The 25,654-nt window shown below is 39.7% G+C and overlaps 2 protein-coding genes and 1 long non-coding RNA gene across 4 annotated transcripts; 1 reads left to right on the forward strand and 2 right to left on the reverse strand.

The window, feature by feature from the left end:
- Positions 1–732: 732 nt before the first annotated feature.
- Positions 733–11,710, reverse strand: LOC138612454 (ubiquitin-conjugating enzyme E2 Q2-like). Its single transcript, XM_069685706.1, has 13 exons — positions 11,502–11,710; positions 8,854–8,958; positions 8,609–8,731; positions 8,468–8,524; positions 8,210–8,362; positions 6,962–7,046; positions 6,815–6,875; positions 6,622–6,712; positions 6,474–6,532; positions 4,842–4,890; positions 4,655–4,750; positions 3,077–3,143; positions 733–2,988 (listed from the first exon to the last, which is right to left on the reverse strand). Exons 1-13 carry the CDS (start codon positions 11,658–11,660, stop codon positions 2,957–2,959), a joined length of 1,137 nt encoding a protein of 378 aa, XP_069541807.1. The 5' UTR covers positions 11,661–11,710; the 3' UTR covers positions 733–2,956.
- Positions 11,711–14,215: 2,505 nt separating this feature from the next.
- LOC138612453 (UDP-glucuronosyltransferase 2A1-like) lies at positions 14,216–17,233 on the forward strand. Of its 2 annotated transcripts, XM_069685705.1 has the most exons (2): positions 14,216–14,234; positions 15,655–17,233. In XM_069685705.1, the coding sequence occupies exons 1-2, from the start codon at positions 14,216–14,218 to the stop codon at positions 17,229–17,231; spliced, it is 1,596 nt and encodes a 531-aa protein (XP_069541806.1). In that variant the 3' UTR covers positions 17,232–17,233. The 2 variants fall into 2 exon arrangements, with proteins under 2 accessions (XP_069541806.1, XP_069541805.1); XM_069685704.1 differs by lacking the exon at positions 14,216–14,234 and having other exon boundaries at positions 15,630–17,233.
- A 3,762-nt stretch (positions 17,234–20,995) lies between these two features.
- LOC138613521 (uncharacterized) lies at positions 20,996–23,603 on the reverse strand. Its single transcript, XR_011309727.1, has 3 exons — positions 23,559–23,603; positions 22,239–22,705; positions 20,996–21,446 (listed from the first exon to the last, which is right to left on the reverse strand). It is a non-coding gene; the product is annotated as an uncharacterized lncRNA (long non-coding RNA).
- Positions 23,604–25,654: the final 2,051 nt, after the last annotated feature.

Genomic DNA, 25,654 nt, shown 5'->3' on the forward strand with positions numbered 1-25,654 from the left:
AGAAAATAAAAATCAGCCGTCTAAAAAAATTACAACATCCATTAAATGGAAAAGGTTTTAGAATTTTCCAAAATGATGTTTACATGTTTATTTTTCTCTTTTGTTTCAAGATGCAGAAAAGTTTTTGATAAGTTAAATAAAATTAAAAATGAGGTAGAACAACTCTGAGCTTCAAACGAAGATATTTCTTTATATTAGTGCAGGATTTTCAGATTTCATTGAAAATAATCTTCACAAAGTGCCCGTTTAGCTCAGCAGTGCAGGCGTACGCCTCATATAGAGGTTCAGTCCTTAACGCAGTGGTTTAAGTCCGACCCCCTCCCCTTTACTGTCATCGCCACTCTATTCCCATGTTTCCAACACAATCCACTGTCCTGTGGGGGGGAAAGGCAAAGGCCAAAAAAAATATATACAAGATATTCTCATGAACTACAAAAAATACTTTGAATTGGGACCAAATTACATAATTATTTCCAGGAAATTGGAACAAAAAAACAACAACAATTTTCTTTGAGGTGGGTTGTTGATGTAGCTGTAAGACAGGAAACGTATTAGACACTTTAAATGAAATACACTTTCAAACATCATAGAAGTCAAATCAGCATTAGCAGTAAATGATTTTATTCATTTAATAAAATATCAGCCCAATATATTTGCAGTCTATGAACTGACTAAACACTCACATACATTTATCCAGTGACTGAAATAATACACAGGGAAACCTGTAAAACATCGATAATCTTAAAATTCTTTATTCATAAACTTGATGCAAGTTTACAAATTACTGTACATGGTCAAAATTTCTTCAAATGGAAAAATGAAAAATAAAATAAAACCAACGCGAGCCAACGGCACCAGACTTGATCATCTGTTTCGTTGGCGCCAGAAAAATGAATCAACAGTTGAGATAAATGAATCTTTTCAACACACAGTCCAGTAAGAGAAGCGTGCAAGTCTGTTCACCACGGCATGACCTTCAAATTCACTCGTCTCTTCACGTCCCCTCGGAGCGGAGTTTTGGCATTTTTTTTTTATGGGAGGGAGGGAATCACACAGGTGGAAAGAGGCTGCGCAGCAGGAGGAGGTGGTACTTAAAACTAAAATGAAAGTTTATGGCCCATCTTCTCCGTATCGCTGGACAACAGGACAACAAATGAAACCTGATAATTCCTCCCCTCTCAGCTTTATCAGACATGTAACAACAGGATGTGGTGTGCTGAGAAAAAAACATGTTTCCTTATTTAAATATTCAGCTCAGAATGTTTGTATTAGACTTGACCTCTCTGGGCACATTATTGCCAGTTGTGCAAATGCTGTTTATCAGGAATACGTAAAGATCACACACTGAAATCATCTTCAGTGTTTAGGAGGATCAGCGGGTGAACATGTCTTAAGATCACCGGTACAGAGCGTTAATCAATCCAAGAAAATACCCCCCAACTCAAAATGTACAGATTCCCCTCCTAAGTATTGTTTGTTACCTGAGTTGCGTTCAAACATACTTTTGCAGACAGTGTTAAGAGATAAACTGCAAAAGAGCCAACAGATTGATTGATACAGTGTGTGTCCTGTAGCGTGGGGAACAGCAGTACTGATGACGTGCTGAGGAATATTGCATGGTTAAAATATAAGAGTGTTTCAGGTCTGTTATTATCACACTAGAAATGATGCTTCTTGCTACAAACTGAAACACATCTGTGGTGTATTGTTGTGGCAAAGGAAGCCCCGCGGGAGATGGACGTTTAGCTGCTGATGAGGAAACTGAGGCAGAAACAGAAAGGGAGGCGAGTCCAGGCGCGCGTGACGTCATGTAACACGGTAACAGTCTCAAATCCAAACTGGGCACGGGTAAACCACTACAATCAGTAAATGTCAGGAAGATTTGACGCGCGTATTTGCTTCAAAACTGAGCAGAATGTAAAGAAAATCGCATCCAAACACCTCTTAGCGCGGTTCTGCGTTAACAAAGTAATCAGATCTATATTTTTTATAGTAGCGATTGAGACGAGGCTCCTGTGCGACATGCTGTTGTCTTTTGCAAACAAGCATCAAACCAGCCATCAACCTCTACAGCTATAAGAGCCAAACTGATGTGTTAACAGAAATAAGGCAAAAAGAGCTTCAGCATTAGGTCTGTTCAAACTTATATCTAATCATCAAATATATCTGTATCCTCTTATTTCATGTCCTTTGGCCCTGTTTTATCATGAACCCACGGTGGATTTGCTCACTGACAAGAGCTTTGTCTTATTTCGACAGTGTTTTGATTCTGCTTGGCCCATGATTCATCACACTTCTTTAAAAGCATGGGCTAAAAGACGCAGAGTGGTGGTCTGTCATCTCCATTTTAAAGATAAGCTTCCAAAATATGAAAAAGCGGCTCATTTATTGTCTAGGATGCTGAAATAATAAAATACAATCGCCAAATAATATTTCTAAAACATTTGCATTTATGTACCAGTTAATTTCCAAAAGAAAAAAAAAAAGAGGGAAACAAAAAAAAAAAAGAAATAGCTGTCGATAAAAACAGGTGCAGCGAGGTGCCTCTTGAAGAGCTTCTGTATCTTTTAAAAATTACCATCTAAAGAGGAGTAACTGACTGTTTGTGAAGCCCACTTTGTCAAAGCAGCTAAAAGAAAAAGCAATTCCCCACATTTAAAGGGAGAAAAGTTCTTTTTTTTTTTTAAAGACAAATGAGCATATTTAGGAAACAGGACTAGTGATTCCCTCACATCCTCCTCCTCACTAGAACACTGAGGGGGGAAGCTGAGTGATACCAGAATAAAGTCTTTCCCAGAGCGGGGGGTGAAGGAATACCTGTCAGATGAGCCAACAAGATGGTGTCCGCGAAAAAGATGATATATCCCCAGTTAAGTCAGAGGGGGGAAAATATTCCAAAGAAAACAAGATACTTTGACCCAAAGACATGTTCTCAGTGCATAGTGGTAGTAGCTCCTTATCCGTCCTCTTTAGGCGGTGTGTACCAGCCTGCAGAAACAGAGAGAGAAACCTCTTTACCAAAGGATCCAAACTGCTGTGTCCAACCAGCCCCAACCATTCAGACATGTTTACTCACCATTCTTTTCGTGAATCTGCACAAGGGATTTGTACGACTGTTGTGCTCTGGCAAGATTGTACTGGTTCTGAAAAATAAATGATGGTCTGTTAGATGCACATCGGAAATATAGAAATAATTACAAACAGCAAATCACACAGAATACAATGTTCTTGGTTCACTTCTAGTGGGGGTCATTACACGTCTCTCTCTACCATCATTTTCCATCATCTTTCTTCTATTGGCTCCAAATAACAGCATAAAATGACAACTGTAATTGCATCTCTCAACTATGTATCCGTAATCTTTCCCCCTTTCACTTAATAGTCTGTGAAAATAGTCTGTACAGGGTGTGTCTTCAGTAGCAATAGCAGCTGAAGAAGAAATTACACAGAAACTGTCATTGTTCTCCTTTCCATATTACATAAACTGATGGGAAAACAGCAGCTTAGAGGGATTTCAACACGTACAGTTTGTCAGAAGTGGTAAAAAGCTGTCGCAGCATTTATCTGATCACAGATCAGTTCAACCACTGAATGTCCTCTATGACTAAGAAAGCATTATTCTGTATGGGCGAGCGATGGGAGGGTTAAGATAAAAAAGCAGGTCTAATTAATCATCCATAAGCGCGAGTCATAATGTTTTCACTCTACTACAGAAAAAAGTACAGGTGACTGTTTATTAAAGGGCCAGTTCACCAATTTTCAACCTCAGTCCTATCATGCTATTATGGGGAGCTAATTCCATTATGGTAAAAAAAAAAAAAAAACGCCATCCGCTTCTCCAATGGACCCTGGAAAACCTCTGGGAGCTTGCTAAACTACACTTCCTCAATCTAGGACACTCGCCTCCGATGTCATGTCTCGTTCAAAATCGTCAGGTTTGAAATGTAGTCTGCAGACCTGAAGATTTTTTAGACGATCCACCGGTATATTCTCGTTGTATTTTGGATTCTGTACCGCTCTGAGCCATTGCTCGAGTGATCAATGTCCTTGACTGGAAAAGGGTAATATTTCACTCCAGCGTCTCTCGCTGGGCCGTTCCTTTCAGAGGGAGGGGCGCAATGCATGCTGGGTGTTGTAGGAATGTAGAAGAGGAGCTGTTTGTACAACTTTCTCCACAGCTATAGCGCCAATTTCAAATATTATTGCTTCTATAGATTACAGAGAACACCAGCTTTGACTGACAGCGACTTTTTCCAGGGGTGAATTGCTTCTTTAAATAGCATCAGGATTTAAGACACTTAAATTGAGGGATCTAATGGGACACATGATTTAACCTGAGACACATTTTCCTTCACTTGATGTTTTCTATTGAAACACAATGTCAGTGCTGCAAAATACAGTTGGCTAAGGGCCTCAGTATGCTTAAAATATGATGCTTCTTTAATCATTGAAACAGTGCTGAACCCCCCTCCCGCTCCACCTGCATATTTTTTTTTCTATTTTATGAGACTGTGTCCCTACGTGTGCCTGGTTATCCCGATTTATAGGATTAATTGTGTCTCACGGCTCCCTCTGAAAGCAGACTTTTCACCCTATCTTTGAACGGGGCCATTCGACCTCGCTATAAACACTTGAGAGCTGACTTCTGACATACCTTATTGGCTCCAAACTGCACCCTGGCTTTTCCTTTCACCAGAGTTGCATTTATCTGCATGATGACAGATTCTATGGAATAGGCACTGCTCCAGCCCTGAAAAGAAAACAAGCAAACAAAAACATTCATTTTTGTGTCAAATTGAGGACAAATTACATCAAAACATGGACCAAACTCATTCACATACCTGTTTGGTGAGAAGCTCCATGCACAAGGCCCCTCCTCCTAAAACATAACTGTAATAAAAAAAATTGTATTACAGATTGGTATGTAAAGGGGCTATATGTAAGATTTCACATATATTCATCAATCAAACATCATTTTTTTTATTGCCAATGTGTGAAGGGATAGTAGAGGAACTGATAAACTGAGACCTTCCCCAACTTCCTCCATTGGCCCCAACAGCCTGTGGGCTGATTTTTATGTAAAGCACTCGGTCAGGTTTTTCCGCGAAACAAGAGGATGTGACGTATCTGCGTGTTCGCGAGTACCTCTGCCGAGAGCTCATTGTCTGCCACCACAGTCAACAGTGTGCAACACGAGACAACGCAAGCTGAGAAATGGAGATGGATGCCAACAAACGACAGCACCCACAACAACACGAACTACACATAAGAATAAAAAACAAAAATGTTATCTAGTGAAGCCCGCCTGACCAAATAGGAATGTGATCGACATCAGGGGGAAAACGAGTCAACATTGGCGGGGCATGCCAATCATGGAGACCTTCAATTGCTTTTGGGGATCAAAACAGACTTATTGTTGTCATAGAAACAAAACCTGTGTGCAGCGTTCTCTCGCCGGGTGCAGCGTTTTTTTCTCTCACAGCACAAGTGCTTCATCCCAGCTCTCTCCAGCCACCCTGCCCCGCCTGGCTAATGTTCGCTAATGCCGTGTGGTTACGAAGCACAATGCCCGAGCCATGCAGTGTATTTATGTTAGAGCTAGTTGGCTAACCTTAGCATGCTTGCTAACATTATGACTACCAAAATACTATCTGAGTGTGTATGTAAGTTATGTAGCTTGACACATAACTTCGCCAGCTAACATGACAAACGGTGTTGATTTTGTAAACTATGTAGCAGAGCAAAGCAAATGTGTATAACTACCGATTGTTTTCTATTAGCCAATATCATTGCATTACCTGCCTAGGCTAAGGTTAGCCAGCCAGCTGTAAGCAGACCATTTGCCAGTAAGGCAACGCAGCAAGACTCCGTTGAGTAGATAACATCAGCTAACTCGCACCGACTCCCAGGAGCTGATCTGGCTGGTAATTGAGTAATTTGCTGTTTGGTTACAAAACACGATGCCAGATCCATGCAGTGTAGATGTTAGAGCTAGTTAGCTAACCTTAGCATGCTCGCTAACATTATGACAACCAAAATACTATCCAAGTGTGTATGTCAGTGTTTATCAGTCTAGCTTGACAAATAACTTTGTCACCTAACATAATATTAACTTAGGTATTATGACAAACTGTTGATTTTGGACAACATGACACCGGTCAATGACCACAACTCGTCAGTGAAAAGTAAACAGAGCCGATGAGTTCCGAGACTGAGCATGCTCAGTTTCGTGTGCAGGACAGAGCCAACACATCTGCAACAGCTGCAAACACAATATGAGATGTGAAACTTTACAGTTAGTCATTTCTTATTGACTTTTTTTCTATTTCTAGATTAATATTGTGAGTAAATCTCTCCCAACGTCTAAAATCTGTCTTACAATTGTGTGCACAACCAACAAGGACCAAGTCTTAGTGAGCGAATACTTTCTTTACATATGCAAATAGAGCAGGGGTAGATCCCTAAACACTCACCCTCCAGAGAGCACAGGTGAGACAACCCGTACAAAAGGTGGGTCAAAAGGAAAATTATCCTGTTGAATGGAGGGAAAAAATAACTTAAGTCTCAAGGAAACCATCCCCCCCCAAAAAATCAGTTTACAAATGTTATCATAGCACTTACTTTATAAGAGAAATTGAGCAGAATGTAATCCACTCCTTCCTTTTCTTTTAAGACCTGCAAGTCACTATGTAATGGACTATCTGGGTCTACCCTGCAATAAAGAACAACATGTCAAATTTAACAGAAAACACAATATCATCCGATATTTGAAAAGCGAGAAAATGTTTAAAAGCAAATTAATGTGAGAACTTACGTCCTTAACTTGACATGCCAGTCATAAAGGCTGTCACTGACTAGTTCGACTGAATAAATACCTGTGACAGAAAACAGAGCTTTACTTTAATCTGCTGAGAAGGTGCAAGAACGTCACCACTGCAAGGAAAGAAATTATCTCAGTCACCTGTCTTGTAACTCTGTGATCTGTAGATCTCCCTGAGTTCCTTCATTAGGCGGTCCGAGGCTTGCACAGAGCCGGACACTGCACCCTGCAACACAATTCACATACAGTCAATCACACAGATGGTAGGACGCATGGACAAATAAGAAGAGACAGGATGTTACAGAGGTGGGCAGCTCTACATCAGGGCAATCAGAGAAAATGACGTGATTGACCTGTTCATTTCTCTCTGTTAAAAGTAATCACTGACAATTTCAAACACTTTATTAGACAACCAACTAAGGCTGTCACAACACCAGACTTTTAACCCTCGATATGACCAGCAGCCATAGTGGAATTTTATAGTGTTGTGATTGAATCAAGTAGCAGCGCCTGGTTCCAATAAAAAACGCCGACAGATCTATTATCAGACCTTTTATCTATGGTCAATTTTTAAAGTAAAAAGAAATGAGAAGTTAAACTCATTCATGAAGTCGAAATTTAATCAACAATTCAAATTAAATGCTAGACATCTTATTTTTCCAGGTTGCAGTAAAAGGTCTGAATTTCTGTCCTCAGCAAATGAAAAGGTGCCTTTGCTTTTAACCATCATAACTTCAGCTTCTGACAAATGTGAACTTTAATTAGATATGATGAGATATTTGAGGATTTCGGATCAAAGAGCGAATATGATGGACTAATGTCTGTTAAGTCACTATCTATCGCTGAATGAGGTAACACAATGGCGACTGAGCCTATGGCCCACTGATGAAAGCCTTTGCATTTGCAGTATTATAGTATTATTACGGACTGGGTGTCAGTGCGACATTTGTGGAAAAAATCACAAGCGGTGCCCAGTTAGTGACGCACTTTCCATCACCCAGCAGTGGTTGGTCTGTCAGAGAGGGTAGGCGGAGCTAAGCAGCTGCTTTACTGGTCTCTGCAAGTGTTGCGAGTAAACAGTAATCTACTATAGCTGAACAAACAAAGAAAAGATCGATGACTACAGATACAACTTCATAAATAAGTGAAGTAAAGAACAAGAAACTAATTTGACTCTCAGATGAAGGCAATCAGTCTAAAAAGGGAAGTGACCATCAATCCTTACAACCAGAGCCAACCGTGGACGTCCCACATGCGACACTGTTTGGATTTCTTGGAAGTGTTCTCCCGGAGAGAACGAAACTGAAATCTTGAGCTTACCACTTTAAAAGAGAATTTAAAGAGAAAATAGATCTCCTCCGGATAATCCTGAACTGATCGAGCACTTACATTCAAGTGATCCTGTCTCTGGTTTTTACGAATCTTCTCCAAGATGGCCAGATTTTCCTTTTCTATCCCGTCATCTTCTGACTTTTTACCGTCTGCTGGCTCCTCTTCTTTCATGTCGTAATGGTCCAGGTCTTGGTCCAGGTCAATGTCCTGCTGTAAGTGTAGAAATTGTATTTAGAAACAGGGTGTAAAACAAATTTGACTATTAAACTATAATTAATATGAATCCTCTGAACTGTGTGAAATATAAATAGGTACCTCTCCCATTTCTTCCTCCTCTTCCTCTTCAGATGTCACCTCATCTGACGGGCCATGCTGTAGTGTGATGAAACCATTGTGAATTAACAAACACTCAATGCAAAACAAAGGCATTGAATATTTCTCGTTTAACATGAGTACCTTTCTCTCCTGGGTAATCGGGCCGGCAGGTAGAGGCTGGTCCAGCATTTCTACATCTGGATGTTGCGGCAGGTTGTAAAGCCGACAGAGGTCACAAATGAGACGCTTCAGCTGCTGAAGGAGCTGTGGGTGACATCAGCAAAATACAGCATCGACACTGACAAACAAAAACTAGCTCTTACCTTATGTGACATTACTATTTTGAGTGAGCCTCTGTGAAGCTGGATCCACATCAGCCAACTTACCAATGTGCTGCCTTTCCTCACATCCTCTAAGCGCTCCAACACTTCAGCCAGACTCGGATCATCAGAGTCAACAAACCATATTGGGGGTGTTGAGGGATATGATTCCTGCAACAGAGTCAACAGCAGGACATGGAAATTTTGCCACTGATGCTCTTATGTTAATGGATCTAAGGCCAACATTTTGTATGTTAACTCTTAAAAGAAACACTGCTGCCATTATAAAAGCAAAAAGATGGCCAGGGAGTATTCTTCTATATAAAATGAAAATGTTTTCAGACCAAATGTCTTAGCCCACACAGCCACCCACTGTACAAAATGATGCCTATTGCCAGCTGTACTGCAGCACTGGATGGCAAGTGGCCGTGTGAACCGTCAGTTTTTGTTGTGATAGTTGTATAGGGGGGGGGGGACTACAGCTGGACTGTTATATAGTATTGAAAGCACACTAGACTATAAATGGTCCAAACATATTCTGTGTGGTATACAGTATGTCATGAATGGGTAATATTAGTCTCCAGACAGGAGAGTTATAGTTGGTTTAGGGTATGACTCGTTTATACCTCCTTATGTCATTGAGATGGAAAGATTCCCATGTTTTCAATTTGCGAAAAAGCATGTCATGCTATCATATAACTAAAAGCTCCAAATGTGGCTACTAACTTTGAGATTAATTACTTTGAAGGACAAATGGTTTCCAGAGAATTTTGTGCTATTAAGATTTAAGTGATATAAAGAGACTCGTGAGAATAATAATGTTTGTGTGATGGATTTGATGCTATTAACAGTTTTGAAAATGGTGATTACAGTGACTCAGATATGAACAGGATTCTAAATGTCGATGCTTATCACCTGCTTAGATTTGTGGGGATACATGTACCTCTTGATGAATGCATGAATAATCCATCTGCTTTCAGAAAAACAGCTAAACATTTCAGCTACACTTATACCTTGATAGAATTAACTACCATGAAAACAAATGTAAGTATATCCTCACATTCATGTCCAATACAACCAGGTTTTCTTTAAAAAGAAGGCACTACTGGCCCTGCATGTTTTGCATTTCTCCCTGCTTTTAAAACTGTTTGGCTAAATCAGATAGGTTGAGCGGATCAAGCTCTGCATGGTTACCACACATTATCCTGCTTATCAAAGTTGTTAAATATGCAGAACTTGGGATAGTCAGTGACTAGACTGACCAAATTGAGTGTTAAAGGCCGCCGTTTTTGTACTCATTTTTCATTTCATAGTGAGAGAATCATGAGCTGACTCAAAGGTGATGCAGGCTTGCTCATTTTCAATGTAAATATAACATGGCTTTTAAAGAGCACAAGTGGATGTTTTACCTTAGAAAAGAGGATGTGGTGAGGGTTTTAGTTAGGGTGGAGGCGAGTGACTGATCTGTGCCAGCTGAACCAAAACAATACTATGGCCAAATTGCTTCAGTTGTATAGATTGATAGATGAACTTTATTGACCCCAAACTGGGAAATTGTGACGTTACAGCAGAAGGTTATCAAAGTTATCACAGTAAAAAATAAATCCAGGAATTCTAACAGCAATAATAAATAATAACCTCAACTATATTAATCGAAAATATAAACATATATCTGAAAAGAGTACCTACTCTAGTAAATCTAAAATATAAAACTAACATATCTTAAATTTAAACAAACATTACAGGGGGGTAGAGGTATTAATGTACCATACAGTCGTAAATGTGCAATTACAGTGTATAGGTTGTTGATGTGCAGATACAGTGAGTCAAGGTGTTAATGTGCCATTACAGTGTAGAGAGATGTTAATGTGAAAATACACTGATGAAGTTGTATGTTACATCGGCAACTAGTATGTCACTAATAATGTAAATACAATGCCTAAATGCCAGGCCCACCTAACGTTACCAACGTTTAGGGAAAAAAAACACAACTATATACCTAAGCTCGCATTATTAATTGGTTGAAAAATATCAGAGTAGAGTTCAGCCCCGACTTCTTATCAACATTATATCGCATTCTGCATATTTTGTAGTCCTGGTAAACGGAGCGTGAACGTCACAGCTTTAATATATTCCAGTTAACTTCGTCAGAGGGATCGGTCTATTTACTGAAACGGCAGAAAACACAGTGGAACAACATTCCAGTAAACCGCCTCTATTTAACGTTAAAGAGGTGAAACCGACAGTCTGCGCTGTGCCTGCTCAGATAAATGTGTTATTTGAAATACAGTGTAAAAACAACCATAGTATCCCTTTGCTACAGGTAAAATAACGTTTAGATTAAACAAGATACGTGTATTCAGTAGTTAGAAAGTTAACAGCCGTAGTACTGGAATCAGTAACGCAGTTATTTTGGCTAACAAGACAAGCTAGCGCCAACGTTACTTTCAGGCTAGCAGAAGCTACCGCAGCGTCGTTACTAATCGACGTTTTTTTCTTATACTTTTTCAAAGTGATTTTAACACTGCTCCTGTCTTCTTTCCATTAATCAAGGGAATTACATGTATTATGATGGTCAAACACGACACGAGAATAAAAAGCGAACACTTTGCCCGTAATTAATGTGTAAACACGAAGCTTCCCTCGGAGTGATTTGGTTTCAGTTGATAGTCAGTGGCTGCGTTAGCTCGTGCGCAGAGCTGGCCTGGACTCACCGTGATGTTGCAGTGAATGATCAGCAGCTTCTCTCCTGTTACGTTGAATTGGCAACTGAGTTCATCGGGTTTCCAGTCTATTATTCTGAATCGTTCGTGGTTTGGGTCAAAAATTGACTCCAAAAACTTCAATTCGGCCTTCAGCCCCGACACCGACATCTTCTCCTCATCTCAAAGCACCAGGCCGCTGGCAGAGGGGAAGTCGGGGCGGGATGTGACCGCGCAGTGAGTCGGGTCTACGGATCTCGCATGTTAGCGTGAGAATAACAACAAAGGGCTGAAGGGTGAGGTTCATGATGAACACTGTCAGGAGTATTTGAGAGTTCACCAGCTACACAACTTAAATTTAGATTACATTTATTTTTATATATGTATTATGTTATTTTGCTGTATTGTTTGTTGTTATTATTACATGACATGATTTTACATGGCACTAATTTAATTGTATTGTTCACTACCCACAAAGACAATAATAGCGCTGAAATAGGGCTACTCTAAATAATAAAAAAAAAAATCTGTTTAAAATACTACTACTAATGATAATAAGAAATATTAATGATAATATTGTATCACAAATATATAGAATAGGCTTATACAACTAAAACATTGGGCCCAGGCTTACAGGGGCCCTTAAAGCCCAAAGTTTGCTGCATGTGTAAGCTGTTTTTTTCTACAAGATTAACTGGGTCATGCTTTATTACATCACATTGTTGTCCTTTGTCAAACTCCAGTTTTTAATAAACCTTTTTAACATCTAATTTTGTGTGTGCTTACAGGATTTTTGGTGTTTGTCTGCTTGTCTCTGTGTCTCTGTGAAAGATATGATAGAGCCACCATCTATTGTGTGTATAGTGTGCTTTGTACTTCACAGGAAGTTGAAGACAACTTGGGCCCCTACAGGAAATAGTGGGGTCCCAAAAACAGGTTAATCCAGTGATGTAGGATAAAAGTAGGCATAATCAAAAGCAATATTTATATACTCTTTTAAGTGTTTAATTATTAAGTTGTGTACATGTTTGGTTGTCTTACTTGAAGAGATTTTAAAATTAATGATAAATAAGTTTACCGTGTTGGCTGCTGGTCGGAATGTTGCCTCTTGACCTGAACTCGTGCAGCTTTGTTCACGTTATATTAAAAGCCACAATGGAAATACACTACCAGTCAAAAGTTTGGACACACTTTCCCATTCACTTGTATGAGAAAATGTGTCCAAACTTTTGACTGGTAGTGTATGTCTTGGACTGAATTTTGTCATACTTGATATGTTTAAATGTGAGTGATTCAGTGTCCTCTTTTTACAATGTTAAATATGCCCCAAAAAAATGCATCTGCGTTCTTCTAATTCAATTTTCATTCATTTATTTTTATATTTGTTTGCAAATGCTCTTTCTTTGAACAAAATAACACTTTCATTATGGCCCCCGTAATCCCTGTCCCACTGCACGTTCCTCGAAAAAAAGAGATGTACAGTACACTAAACTCTCAACAGAACTGTAATCAGATATGGCAGATAGTCCTCAAACACTAATAATCATATTTAATTAAACATATTAGAATCTAAAAGTGGTCCTAAGGATGAATACATAACAAAGTTTTGCCCTCTACAATTCTCTGAAATATGTTGTTTATGCGTAGTAGATTGGAGAAATGGTTTTTAATTTCAGATTTACAACCCTCCAACTAAGTCCCAAGATAAATTAGAGTTTAAAGACAAAATAATAAAGGAAAATCACAATATTTACTGCTTAGTTAATAATTTTGGAAGTTTCCTTCTCTAAAATAAATATCAGCATATCAGTAAATCAAAATGTCAATCAGTCTCACAATTGCTCCTCCTCTCTTCAGGTAAACATCATTTGCAATTTAATATGAAATGCACCGACATGACACTAGATGGCATCAGAGATAAATGTGTTTATCTCACAACTAACCATGAACTCTAGTTTCAGTAGTACCATGAACAGCACGCATGTTTTACAACACACCCCTTATCCGCAGCTCTACACACCTTCTTTTACAACAGCTGTACACAGTACAGTGCATGCATGTAACTACATGTCAGACGGTTATGCTTATGGAGGACTGACAGGCAGAGGTGCATTCATGTGCGCAGAAAACATCTTGAAGTACTAAAGTTGAACTGTAATTCCGAAGTTGGATGACCTTCCTACAAAAAAGTGGATTTAGGTAAGTGTTAACCCATTAATGACTATCAACTAAATTTAGTTTGTCAAAGAAAAGTCCCACAGATTTTTTTCTGTTGAAGGTGGAAATTGTTCTGAATCCAATGATATCAAGCATTTGATTACGACTCCATGTAGTTTTTGAGATACAGCCATTTCTGTAACATACTATTTTTAGTTAAAAGACACAAGGGTTGTCAGGTTTTTTTTTTAGTTTTTACAAAAATCCCACTGGAAATACAGGTTCCTGTTATCACATGTTCAAAAACTATCATGCACTTAAAGACCAGATAGACTCAAGTAAGAATTAATCCTAAAAGATATTTTCCAATCAACTTTTGAAGAAATGAAAAGAAATGTTACTTCAAATACAGGCGATTCCAACAGGGCTTCCATTCACTTCGATGTTTTTCAAGGATGCTTGCTAATGGCTAATGGGCCCATAGGAATGAATGTATTCTGATTAGCCAAGACTAGTGCCTAAACCACTAGTAAACACATTTACACACAAACATACACATGCAAAAACATATGCACACACACATACATTCAGAGGGAGAGGTCAAAGGCCATAACCAGACATTTATTTGCAAACATCTTTGCCCTTTGAAATGCAGGTGCAGGAGTATTCTTTTAGTTCTCTTGTTTGTTGCTCAGTTGGCCACTGTCAGTCTAACTATTATCATATTTTAAACGTACAATCTAAGCTACTTTTTGGACAGATTTCAGAGGATTGTGGAGCAATCAAGATGTGATATTCCTAACCTGTTGGTTTAGAGGTTTTTTAGTGAAAAATCAAAAAACCCGCTACCCCTTGTGACTAACAACTAAAAATAGTCATTTAAGAAAAACGGGTGCTGTGGCCTCATACTTTGACCCATTTGAAAAATGTCAATGTATTTGTTCTTAGCTCAGCTGGTACTTTCAGCGCTGTAAAGTAAATCATAAAGTTCCACTGTGGTCATTAATGGGTTAATAAAAGTTATTGTAGCACAAGTTAAGTCCAAACAGGCATGGACTTGTTTTTTAGAAACATTGTGTACTTTTAGTAATTAGTGTGAAGTTTTACCGCAGGAACTTCTTCTCACACAACATAATGTTTCGTAAGTTGTTGTGTACAATGTATTTAACACCAAGTCAATAAAATCTGCTTTGAATGTTGGGTGATTCTTGTAGCTGGTTAATATATAAAGCAAGTTTGAACTATATTAAATACAGTTATTAAGTCCAGATAAATGAAGGCTCTGAGATGATTTATGGGGCATGAAAGAACGGATAAAAACATGTGCATTAATGTTTAACGTTAATCGTTGCATTTCTATGTAATAAAGTGTTTGAACAGTGTCTTGAATCACAGCGGAAATGTCTTTTTTGGATGAAATGCTAACAACCATTAGACAGCTAGGCTGTGGCTCGGTGGTAGAGTCTGTCGTCTTTCAATCAGAATGTCGGAGGTTAGATCCCCAGCTCAGGCTACATGTCAAAGTGTCCTTGGGCAAGACACTGAACCCAAAATTGCTCCCGGTGGCATAGCCAAGGGGTATGAATGTGATTACTGATTGACAGTTGGGCACTTTACGTAACAGCCTCTGCTATCAGTGTATGATTGTATATGACTGTGTGTGAATGGGTGAATGTGATATGTAGTGTAAAAGCAGCTTTGAGTGGTCGCAAAGACTAGAAAAGCGCTATGTAAGTACAGTTTTTACATCTAAAGTGTAACAAGGGGCCCCATTAACTAGTTTAATCATTAGCAAAGTTTGAATCTGCAAAATAACCCCTGCTAACTATAGCTGTTAAATAATGTGGAGTATTAGTTTACTAATTTTCCACTTCATTTTCTGTACTTCATGTTATTGTATAACTGTTATCCATGTTCAGTCAGGCATTACTATCTTATTGACTTGTTTTTGTGTGTTTTTAAGGCCTCTAAAGGGACGTCAGTATGAAGGTGACTCATTCCTCTCTGATAACCTTTGCTCTCCTGTTGATTCAACTCTCCGGTACATCTGGGGGTAAAATCCTGGTGTTTCCACTGGATGGAAGCCATTGGGTAAACATGAAAGTACTCATAGAGGAGCTGCACGCCAAAGGCCACGAGGTTACCGTGATCAGGACGTCAGATAGCTGGTACATCACTGAGAAATCTCCTCTCTACGCCTCTGTCACCCTTCCCAGGCCGAATGGATTCGAGGAACACTTAGAAAAGTCTCTGTCTCGACAGCTGGAGATCCGGCTTCAGAATAAACCCAGATCTTCATGGTCTCGCTTCTGGACTCGTATGCAGGTGCAGGAGGTGGTTGTGGATCAGTTCTCCCTGTTCCATAAAGGAATGAGTGAAATGGTCGTTCAGATGTTTGAAGATGAAAACCTTCTCAAGTCTTTGCACGAAGCCAAATACGACGTGGTTTTAACCGACCCGGGCATCGGCGGAGGTGCAATGCTGGCACGTCGACTTCAAGTTCCTCTTGTTTTTAATGTCAGATGGACCATTCAAGGTGAAGCTCATTTACTTATTGCCCCCTCCCCTCTGTCATACGTTCCTTTTACTGCCACAGAGTTCACAGATAAGATGACCTTCATTCAAAGAGTTAGCAATGTAGTGGGTTATATCCTTGGGATGTACACGATGTCATGCATCACAGAACCTCATTACAAACCGCTGGTGAAGAAGTACTTTGGTCCTGATGTAGATTACTCAACGTTTTTCCTCGATGCGGACATATGGCTTATGAGGAATGATTTTATTTTTGAATTTCCTCGTCCAACGATGCCAAACATCGTCTACATGGGTGGGTTTCAGTGCAAGCCTCCGAAGCCACTCCCTGCAGACCTCGAGGAGTTTGTCCAGAGTTCTGGAGACCACGGGGTCATCGTGATGACCTTAGGAACTTTAGTCGGGAAGCTTCCTCAAGATGTCGCCGAGGAGATTGCTGCGGCCTTTGCCCAGCTGCCTCAGAAGGTTGTATGGAGGAATATGGGGCAAAAGCCAGCAAACCTGGGAAACAACACATTAATGGTCGACTGGCTGCCGCAGAAAGACCTCTTAGGACATCCCAAAACTAGAGTGTTTGTGACCCACGGGGGCACTAATAGTGTTCAGGAGGCGATTTACCACGGGGTAGCTGTGGTTGGACTTCCCTTATTCTTTGATCAGCCTGAAAACCTGTCCAGAATCAGAGCAAAGGGAGGAGCAGTGATTGTGGACATTGCTTTGCTTGATAGACACATGTTTGCAGAAGCCTTGAAGGCCGCTCTCTACGATTCCTCTTACAGGGAAAACATGCAGACCCTCTCCAGGCTGCACAGAGACCAACCCGTGAAACCACTGGACCAGGCAGTGTTCTGGATAGAATATGTGATGAGACATAAAGGAGCTCCTCATCTGAAGACAGAGTCCTACAAAATGTCCTGGTTCGTTTACAACTCTGTGGATGTCATCGCTGCTTTGTTGGCAGCTGTTTTTCTGATAACATTCACCTTTATTTCTATCGTCAGATTAGTGTGGAGGATTATTTTTGTCGGGAAAAAAGTAAAAAATGAATGAGATGAGAAATAAATGTTTTTGTGTGTTAAATCAAAGATCATTAAAAGAACGATTCTGAATGTGTGATGATGTAAAAGTTGAGTCAGTGACATGATCGAGGCTTGGACATACAATAGTGTTTGGTAGTGGTTTAACATGCATTTAAGTGGAGCCTTTTTTCTACTTATTTGATTAATTTTGAGGGGTTATTATGAAAGAAATTCACACTGCGAACTATGTCTTTGGAAAATAAAATAACATAGCAGTCGAGGGCCACACACAGCTGCCTTTGCACTGCTTCTGTCAGTCCACCATAAAGGTCAGAATACTGCTTAAAAGTGTGACTTACTGCTTTGGGTAAATCAAGCGGTCCAATAGATTAGAACAAAAAGAGGAAGCCAGGATTTTTCCTATTGAGTGATATATGTACAGCTCTGTACAATACATGTTATCACTAATGGAAAATAGGCCTGAATCCTTTAAACAATTTATAACATAGGAATGTATCTGTCAGCAAATATATGAGTGTTCCTGCTTGTTGGATTATGTGCCCTGCCCTTATTGCTTTCACTTGCTCCTTGATTGTCTCACCTGTGTCTGATTACTCTCACCTCCACAGTGCATTTAGTCTGTTTTTCCCTGTCTCTTGCTGTGTCCGAAACCGCATACTAACGTACTGCCTACTACATACTCAAACAGTATGTACTGCATACTGCCTACTAACCTGACTATTAGGATGCCGGTGGCATCATACTCAGAGCCGTCTTCTCCGTATCACGTGACTTAATCGTTTACGTATGTCCGGTCTGATCTCCGGTCCATCTCCGCCATAGTAGAAGCTGAATAGCCGCAATGCATTTTGGGGCGGTTGAGTACAACCAGTGAGCTCCCTTCTCATACTCAAATATCCGGGCCGATCTAGTATACATCCGGGCATTTCTAGCATACACAAAATTGCATACTATGAGATGGGAACGCATGACATACTCAATTTTACGTCACGGTTAGTATGATTAGTATGATAGTATGCGGTTTCGGACACACCCTCTGTCCCTGGGCGAGTTCTTCTGTCAAACCTTTTGTCATACTGTATAACCTTGCTCCTTGTGTTGACATTACCTCATGGAATCCACTTTGTGTTTGCACCCTTTTTTGTGACCTGGATTTTGATTTCTCTGGACTGTGTACAAAGTAAGCCTTTGGTTTTGCCTTTTGTGTGTATTAAATCTTCAAGTGAAGTCTGCAATTGGGTCTCTATCCTCGAACGTGACTCATTCACATACAAACACCATTCAAACTTGCTCACAATACTTTTTTACTTTTACTTTATCTAGAGCATACATACGTTTCAATTTCAATTTATTTATTTAAAGTGCAAAATCACCATGGTACATGGTCTCAATACACTTTACAATAAAATCAAGTACAATAATAACAGACAATAAAACAATATTAAAACACCACAGGAATATGATAAAACAGTTAAGAATTAGTTTAAACCAAAATATTGAGTAAAGAAGTATGTTTTAAGACGGGACTTAAAAATTGCAGTGGATGTAGCTTCTTTGATACCTAGTGGGAGGCCATGCCATAGAAAAGGAGCACGGTAGGAGAAGGCCCTGCCACCAGCTGACTTTTTATTGATTGGTGGGATGACAAGGAGGTTCGAACTTAGAGAACGAAGAGGACGTGGCGGAATGTAGGGAGAAAGTAGTCTCAGTTAAATAAGATGGTGCAAGTCCATTTAATGCCTTATAAGTTAAGAGAAGAACTTTAAAATTGGCTCTAGCCTGAATGGGCAGCCAATGTAATGATGCCAGTACAGGAGTTATGTGACAGAACCTACTTGTTTTTGTTAAAAGTCTGGCGGCTGAATTTTGCACAAGCTGAAGGCTCCTAGTAGTACAGATGGGGAGGCCAGAAAAAAGGACATTACAGTAATCTAAACGGGAAGACACAAGGGCATGGAGAACCACCTCGGCGCTACGCTGGGACAGAGCAGGGCGGATTTTAGCAATGTTACGCAGGTGAAAGAAAGCCGTCCTGGTGATATCCTTGATGTGAGTCTGGAAAGTCAGGGTTGGATCAAAAATAACACCTAGGTTTCTAATGTGCGTGCTTTCAGAGATTGAACAACCATCAATATTAAGACAAAGACTCTCAGAGAAGTACTTGTAGTTATTCGGCTTAATCACCAGCAAATCAGTCTTTGCAGTGTTAAGCATGAGAAAGTTTTGACTCATCCAGATCTTGATTCGGCTTACACATGTACACATCATTAGGCTGTAGTGGGATGTATAGCTGTGTGTCATCAGCATAGAAATGGAACTGTATACCATATTCGGCAATTATCCTACCCAGAGGGAGCATGTAAATACAAAACAGCAGAGGCCCCAGGACAGACCCCTGGGGCACACCAGCGGTAACCGTAGAGCATTCTGACAAAGAGTTATTGAAACTAACACATTGGGTTCTACTAGATAAGTAAGACTGGAACCATGAGAGCGCCAGCCCGTGAATACCAACGTAATGCTCCAGTCGGTGTAGAAGCACACAATGATCTACGGTATCGAAGGCCGAACTTAAGTCAAGAATTAAAAGTAAGGAGGCTGATCCAGAGTCAGCAGTGACAAGTAGGTCATTAACTACTCTAGTTAGGGCAGTCTCAGTAGAGTGGCAGGAGCGGAAACCAGACTGAAAATTGTCAAAGAGATTATTGGCAGAAAGGTGGACAGTCAGTTGATCAGCAACAATTCTCTCAAGTATTTTAGATAAGAAAGGGAGAGTGGAGACAGGTCGATAATTGGCAAGAACCAGTGGATCGCTATTGGGTTTCTTGAGGAGTGGTTTAATGATAGCAGATTTATAGGTTAAGGGGACACACCCCTCAGAGAGGGAAGTGTTCAAGATGGCACGTATAGGGGCATTCAGAATAGGAAAGAGTTCCTTAAGGAGGTCAGAAGGGATGGGATCTAGTGAACACGTTGTTGGCTTTGAGGCGGCAACCATTGAGGCCAAGGCCTCAGCAGAAATGGGTAGAATGGGCAGAAATACGTTGTACACAATCGCTATTCGAAATTCATGCAGTTTTTCAGCCCTTCAAGGCATGTAACAGTGTGTATTGTACAGAATGTTCAGACATAGAATGGGTGATGTCATCCCTAGAGTGGTGAGACAGTTGAAAATATATTTTTTAAAAACTCTTTCCTGAGCCCACAATTTTCACTCGACATACATAATTAGGACATCTAACTACAGGTACGCTTGTGCTGGTGGTGGTTGTTGGGTTATCACAGCAAAAATATTTAAAATTCTACCACTGATACCTCAAATGCAATATGCGACAACTGCCTCTCAATATGAGACTAGATATGGTGCTTCTGGTGGTAGCAGTTAAGGCCTTGGTCGACAGGCAGGATATTGAGGTAAGAACTATTAAGTGCAGCTTGAGACACATCCTGTCTTTCTTTCTGTCTGTCACTTTCTCTTTCTGTTGCTGTCTCAATCTTTTTCTGTTGGTGTCTGTGTCTGTGTCTCTCTCTTACTGTCTGTTTCTGTGTCTCTCTTTCTGTTGGTGTCTGTTGTTATCTCTGTGCCTGTCTCTCTCTCTCTCTCTCTCTCTCTCTCTCTCTCTGTGAGTCCTTCTCTTTTTGTCTCTCTTACATTTTTTTGGAATGAAAACGTAATTTTCACAGCACTCAAATTTGAAATTCTACTACTTCAGCATAACAAACTGTTACGAACAAAATGAGTGTTAGTGAGAAGCTTTATTAAGGTGGAAGACATTCAAATAATGTTTACTAAAGTAAAAGATATGTTCTTGATAGCTTTCAAAATGTTTTGAATCCATTTCTAGGGAATATATTTGACATGATGTCATGGCACAACTAGAATGTTAAGGTTGGAAGAGGACAGGCTTAGGGATCAGATCCAGGGCTCCTATCAATATCTTTAATACATGGTTTGTAAAGTTTTAATTCCATGATCATTTTGTCTGTAAGTTTTGTTTTGTTTTCATTATAATTTTCAAATTTCCTGAAGTGGAATGTAACCAGAGTCAGGAATCTCCATCCGGACAGCATCCATGTCCTGGTTATTTAAAGGTGAAGAAGTTCTAGGGTCCTGGTGGGCCCTGACTTGACTGGTTTTCTTCTTATCCTCTTTGCAGCAATTGCTGTAGATTACATGAACTAGCAATCCCAAAATCGGTGCTATGATAAATCCCATTCCAATCCCCTAGACCACAGGCCAAAGAAAAACAAAGGAAAAGACAAATTAAACTGGTTATCATATGTATTAATCACAACAACTTTTGCTGAAAAAAGGGAGCATGTTCAAGGGATGGCAACGTTGGCCTCTTTGCAGTTTGATCTGTTTTTCTGTCGGTCTACCTAAAGTATATCTGAAAAAGTATTGTCATACACATTTCTGAAAACTATCCTGATGACAGGTCTGAATTACGCAACAGCATTCATAACCAGAATTCTGCAAATAATTCCTCAAAGCATTCACAGGTAAAAAGTCTCTCTGCAGCTATTTGGCTGTTTACACCTAGCGTTAGCATCCTCTGAGGGCAAAGTATTGACAGCTGCCGTTGTTGAGAGAGGACTGCTGTCGACTAAAGTCGTCTGAGAGAGTTAAGTTTGGGTAATTGATGATCAATTTCTCGGTGGCAGGTTTGAATAGGTAATACCGGTAATAAGAGGACACTAGCTAATGCTACAGAGCTATTATTTAGGAATGCTTTCCTTGAGAACAAACGGGGCAACTCAGCTAAGATAGCATGTGTATGCTAACTGCTAACTATGATATGGATAGCAAAGCATTTTTTTTATTTGTTCATTTATTTCAGTTCTTGACTTGAATATTTTCAGATGTGAGGGCTTCTGCTACCTCCTTTTTCTGAATCAGACAGCTCTCACAGACGATTAAGGTCTGTACTACGCGGATTGCCACAGTTACCATTGTTGTGCGCGGAGCTGGGGACCCAACTATCAAACATTTCAGAGACATCAGATTGGTCCTTACCTGAGACAGAGAAAACCATTTATTAGTCTGGATCATTAACTCCTGTGATGAGTTGTTGTTGTTCGGCTTGCACCATTTCTGAGGACTGGCATTTTCAAGAGCAACAAACCTGCCAGACCACATTGTTTGAGCACAGGCAAAGTATTGTCCATCAAAGAACAACAGGGTGAGCCAAACGAAAGCGGGGACGAGGCTGAAGAACACATTTTTCCAACACAGTGCTGAGCACTTCTTGCATCCTCGAATGCTTAACATTAGCAGAAAAAACAAAAATGCAGGAACAGCAAAGAATGACGCTGAAAACAAAGCATTCCATTTAGAATCGCAGGGACATGCGAACTCCACTTCCACTAACTTCTCCAAGAAAACAAGGATAAAGCCCAAAAACACATTTGACACAAGAGGGCTCCTTTTAAATTCATTCTTCATTCGAGTCATCCATGCTTGTTTCGCTCCCATTTTTGATCCTGCATGTGAGAGAAATAAAGATTAAAGAGAACACATGAATTCCTGATCACCAAAGGCTCGATTGCTGTCAAGTAACAGAGAACAAAATTAGTAGGGTTAAGAAAAAATACATGATATGTAAGTAATGTCATGCATGTAACGTTTAAGAAGTCAACACTGACGTTCACACAGAACTTGAACCCTGTGTTTCTGGGTCATAAAAGGCAATATTGTGTTTGGTTTATCTAATTCCTTATTTGTATTGGGAAGCTCGGTTGTAATTAACATAATTTATGAATGGGTTCTTCACGAAATAAATGATCCCAGCCACTTTTACCAGTTGAAGTACTTTAATGGGCCAGTACAGCCAATAACATGTAGTTTTCAACTTGCCAAAGAATTAATGAAGCATCTACCTTGCTACCGAAAGGTTATTTATGCCTCAAATGACTTAGTTTCATTCATAGGGGTTTTATTTGGCAGATTATAGCTCACCCACTCCTTTTTATAAGTTAAAGTGTATAAAATACACTTTTGCCATACCTTGTGACTTAAAAGTTGTCTCTCTTCCTGAAACAACTTTCAGGAAGAGGAAAAGACAAAAAGACTGGATGGACTGTAATCTATCAAATATAACCGTTAAGTCTTTTGAGCATCAGTCAAAAAGTAATAGCTATAATAATAAAGCAAAGTCCTTGTAAGAAAGGTGCAAAACAATATTCATCCGAGCTGCACTGGATACTGTCAGATCACAGGTTCGTAGTTGTTGTTTCTTTATCTAGTTAGAAGCTTGTACAGTTGTTCATAAAAGTAAAACAGGTTCCCTATAAATTTAGATATATGTTAGGTAGCTATCATTAAAGTGGAACTTACCGCTGGTGCAGTTTGGTCGGTGCCACTCAGTCCACAGCTGTCTTCTGCTCTCCTTCCCGAACTGATCATTCACTTGTCTTATCACATTTCTGCCACCTGTTGGTCCTCTCTGAAACACCACCTGGTGTTTTAATGTGCTTCATGTGACACAACTGAATTTTGATAACGAAACTAACTGTGTGTCGGTCAAAGTGCTGTAACAGGCTGGTTTATTGATATGAGAGTCACAAACATAAATATTCATAAACAAAGTTTAAGCATCTTGCTGCAAGGCGTGGCACACTAATGAGCAGGCCCATGCACCGGAAGCCTACGATCAGTGGACAACCAAAAGTGTCATAGCAAATATCACATGTTATTACTACAAATCAACAGCTGATGGTAACCACAGGTTTGCCTGTGAAGTGCACAAAACAACCATAGACTAATCATAATAAACACAGCTTAAAATGTAAAGTTTCTATACCTGGCCACTAACACTACTCCTTTAGCCTGTAGTACAATAACACAAACAAACTAACCAATCAAGGCAGTGGTAGGTCAACAATCGTATGTCCTGCGAGGTAAAATATAACATATGATCAAAAGCTAGTAAATTTTACTTTGAATTAGGGAGTAAACTGAAGTGACAAATAAATAAAATGTTAAGAACTATTTTTAACTGTAAGTAGAGTTTACTGGCGTATATCCTTCGTAAAGATTACGAACAATTTACGGTGAAGATTGTTACCTATGGTTGAGATAAAGTGATTATAAATTTCACTCAACTTTTTGTCAGTGTGGCTGATTGTGAGGCAGGGAGGAAATGTAAAACACATTTTACAAAATCACATTAACGTACACAATGTAATTATCTGTAATCAGATCTTAAGAGCTGTCGCCCCGCCTGTCAAAGCTTCACATTGTACACGGGTTCGACTCCCACCTCTGCCAGATTCAGGTCACATCCAGTGCAGTCATTTAACATCACAATTGTGCGACAGTATGACGATTTCAAAGCTCTGAACGAACGCCTCTAGGAAGGGCATCCACTTAACTCAATTGATAGAGCACTTGCCCCATGTGTCAAAGCTTAACATTGCACGTGGGTTCAATTCCCACCTCTGCCAGGACACCCGTCACATTTCCCCCTCCAGTTTAGTGATGAGATGAGTGTGCTATTCCAGTGCTTTTAAATGGCATTGAATGAGATGCCAGAACTTTAAATGTGTGTAAAAAGAAGTGCTAACAACTAGTACTCTGATTACAAGTAACCCGATTACTTTCTCAGGAGTACTCTGAACTCCAAATTAACCCTTTAAGTCAGGGCGGTCAGATAGCTCAATGGTTAGTCATTACAACAAACAGAATCTCCTCTGTGGGAAACATGAAGTTTAACTAGCTCATTCACGAGTTAATGGATCAGCCACAGACACAGGCTGTTTAGCTTTGATAACTTAGCGTATTTCAACCACTCGCTTTTCTGCAGCACCACCCTCTCATCCAAATTTGGTCACTTCAGGCTCCAGTAAACCAACATGGTGGCGGCCATATTTGGTCTTCATTTTTTTTCAATTTAACAGCTTTTGACATTTTAAGTTCTTTCTAAGTGTCTTAAATACATGTTTACAACTGAAGGACAAAAAGAAAATGATTGCTAAACTTTGGGTGGCTCTGCTACACATTTAATATGTCTCTACCTTATACCTTATCGGGAGAGATGGGGTAAAATAACCAAAGAGATGGACCTGAATATCAGACCACAAGATCTCACTTTATGTCAGGATCAAAAGCTTACAAACTGCCAATGTCAAAATTTAATTATTATAACAATTATAGTAAAAATGTCTTTTGTGCTTTGAATTTTATGATACAAAATAAACTAAACTATTTGCTGTGATAAAGGTGTGGTAAGCTGATGCCTGGCAGTCAATACAAAATGGCCAACATAGACTCTGAGAGGACAGGTGAGATTTGCTTCTGGGGATGTAATATTTTCATGGGTTCCTTAATATGGAGTACAAGAAGAAAAGCTATGGATGGAGATGGGAGGCCTGGGGAAGAGAGACATAGAGGGTTTTTCTTGTGCATCACAGGGAGAACAAAAGCTAACTGAG

Source organism: Semicossyphus pulcher, unplaced genomic scaffold, assembly GCF_022749685.1.
Source record: "Semicossyphus pulcher isolate SPU_LCO1_2020_fin unplaced genomic scaffold, fSemPul1.0.p SCAF_8, whole genome shotgun sequence".
Classification (NCBI taxonomy): domain Eukaryota; kingdom Metazoa; phylum Chordata; class Actinopteri; order Labriformes; family Labridae; genus Semicossyphus; species Semicossyphus pulcher.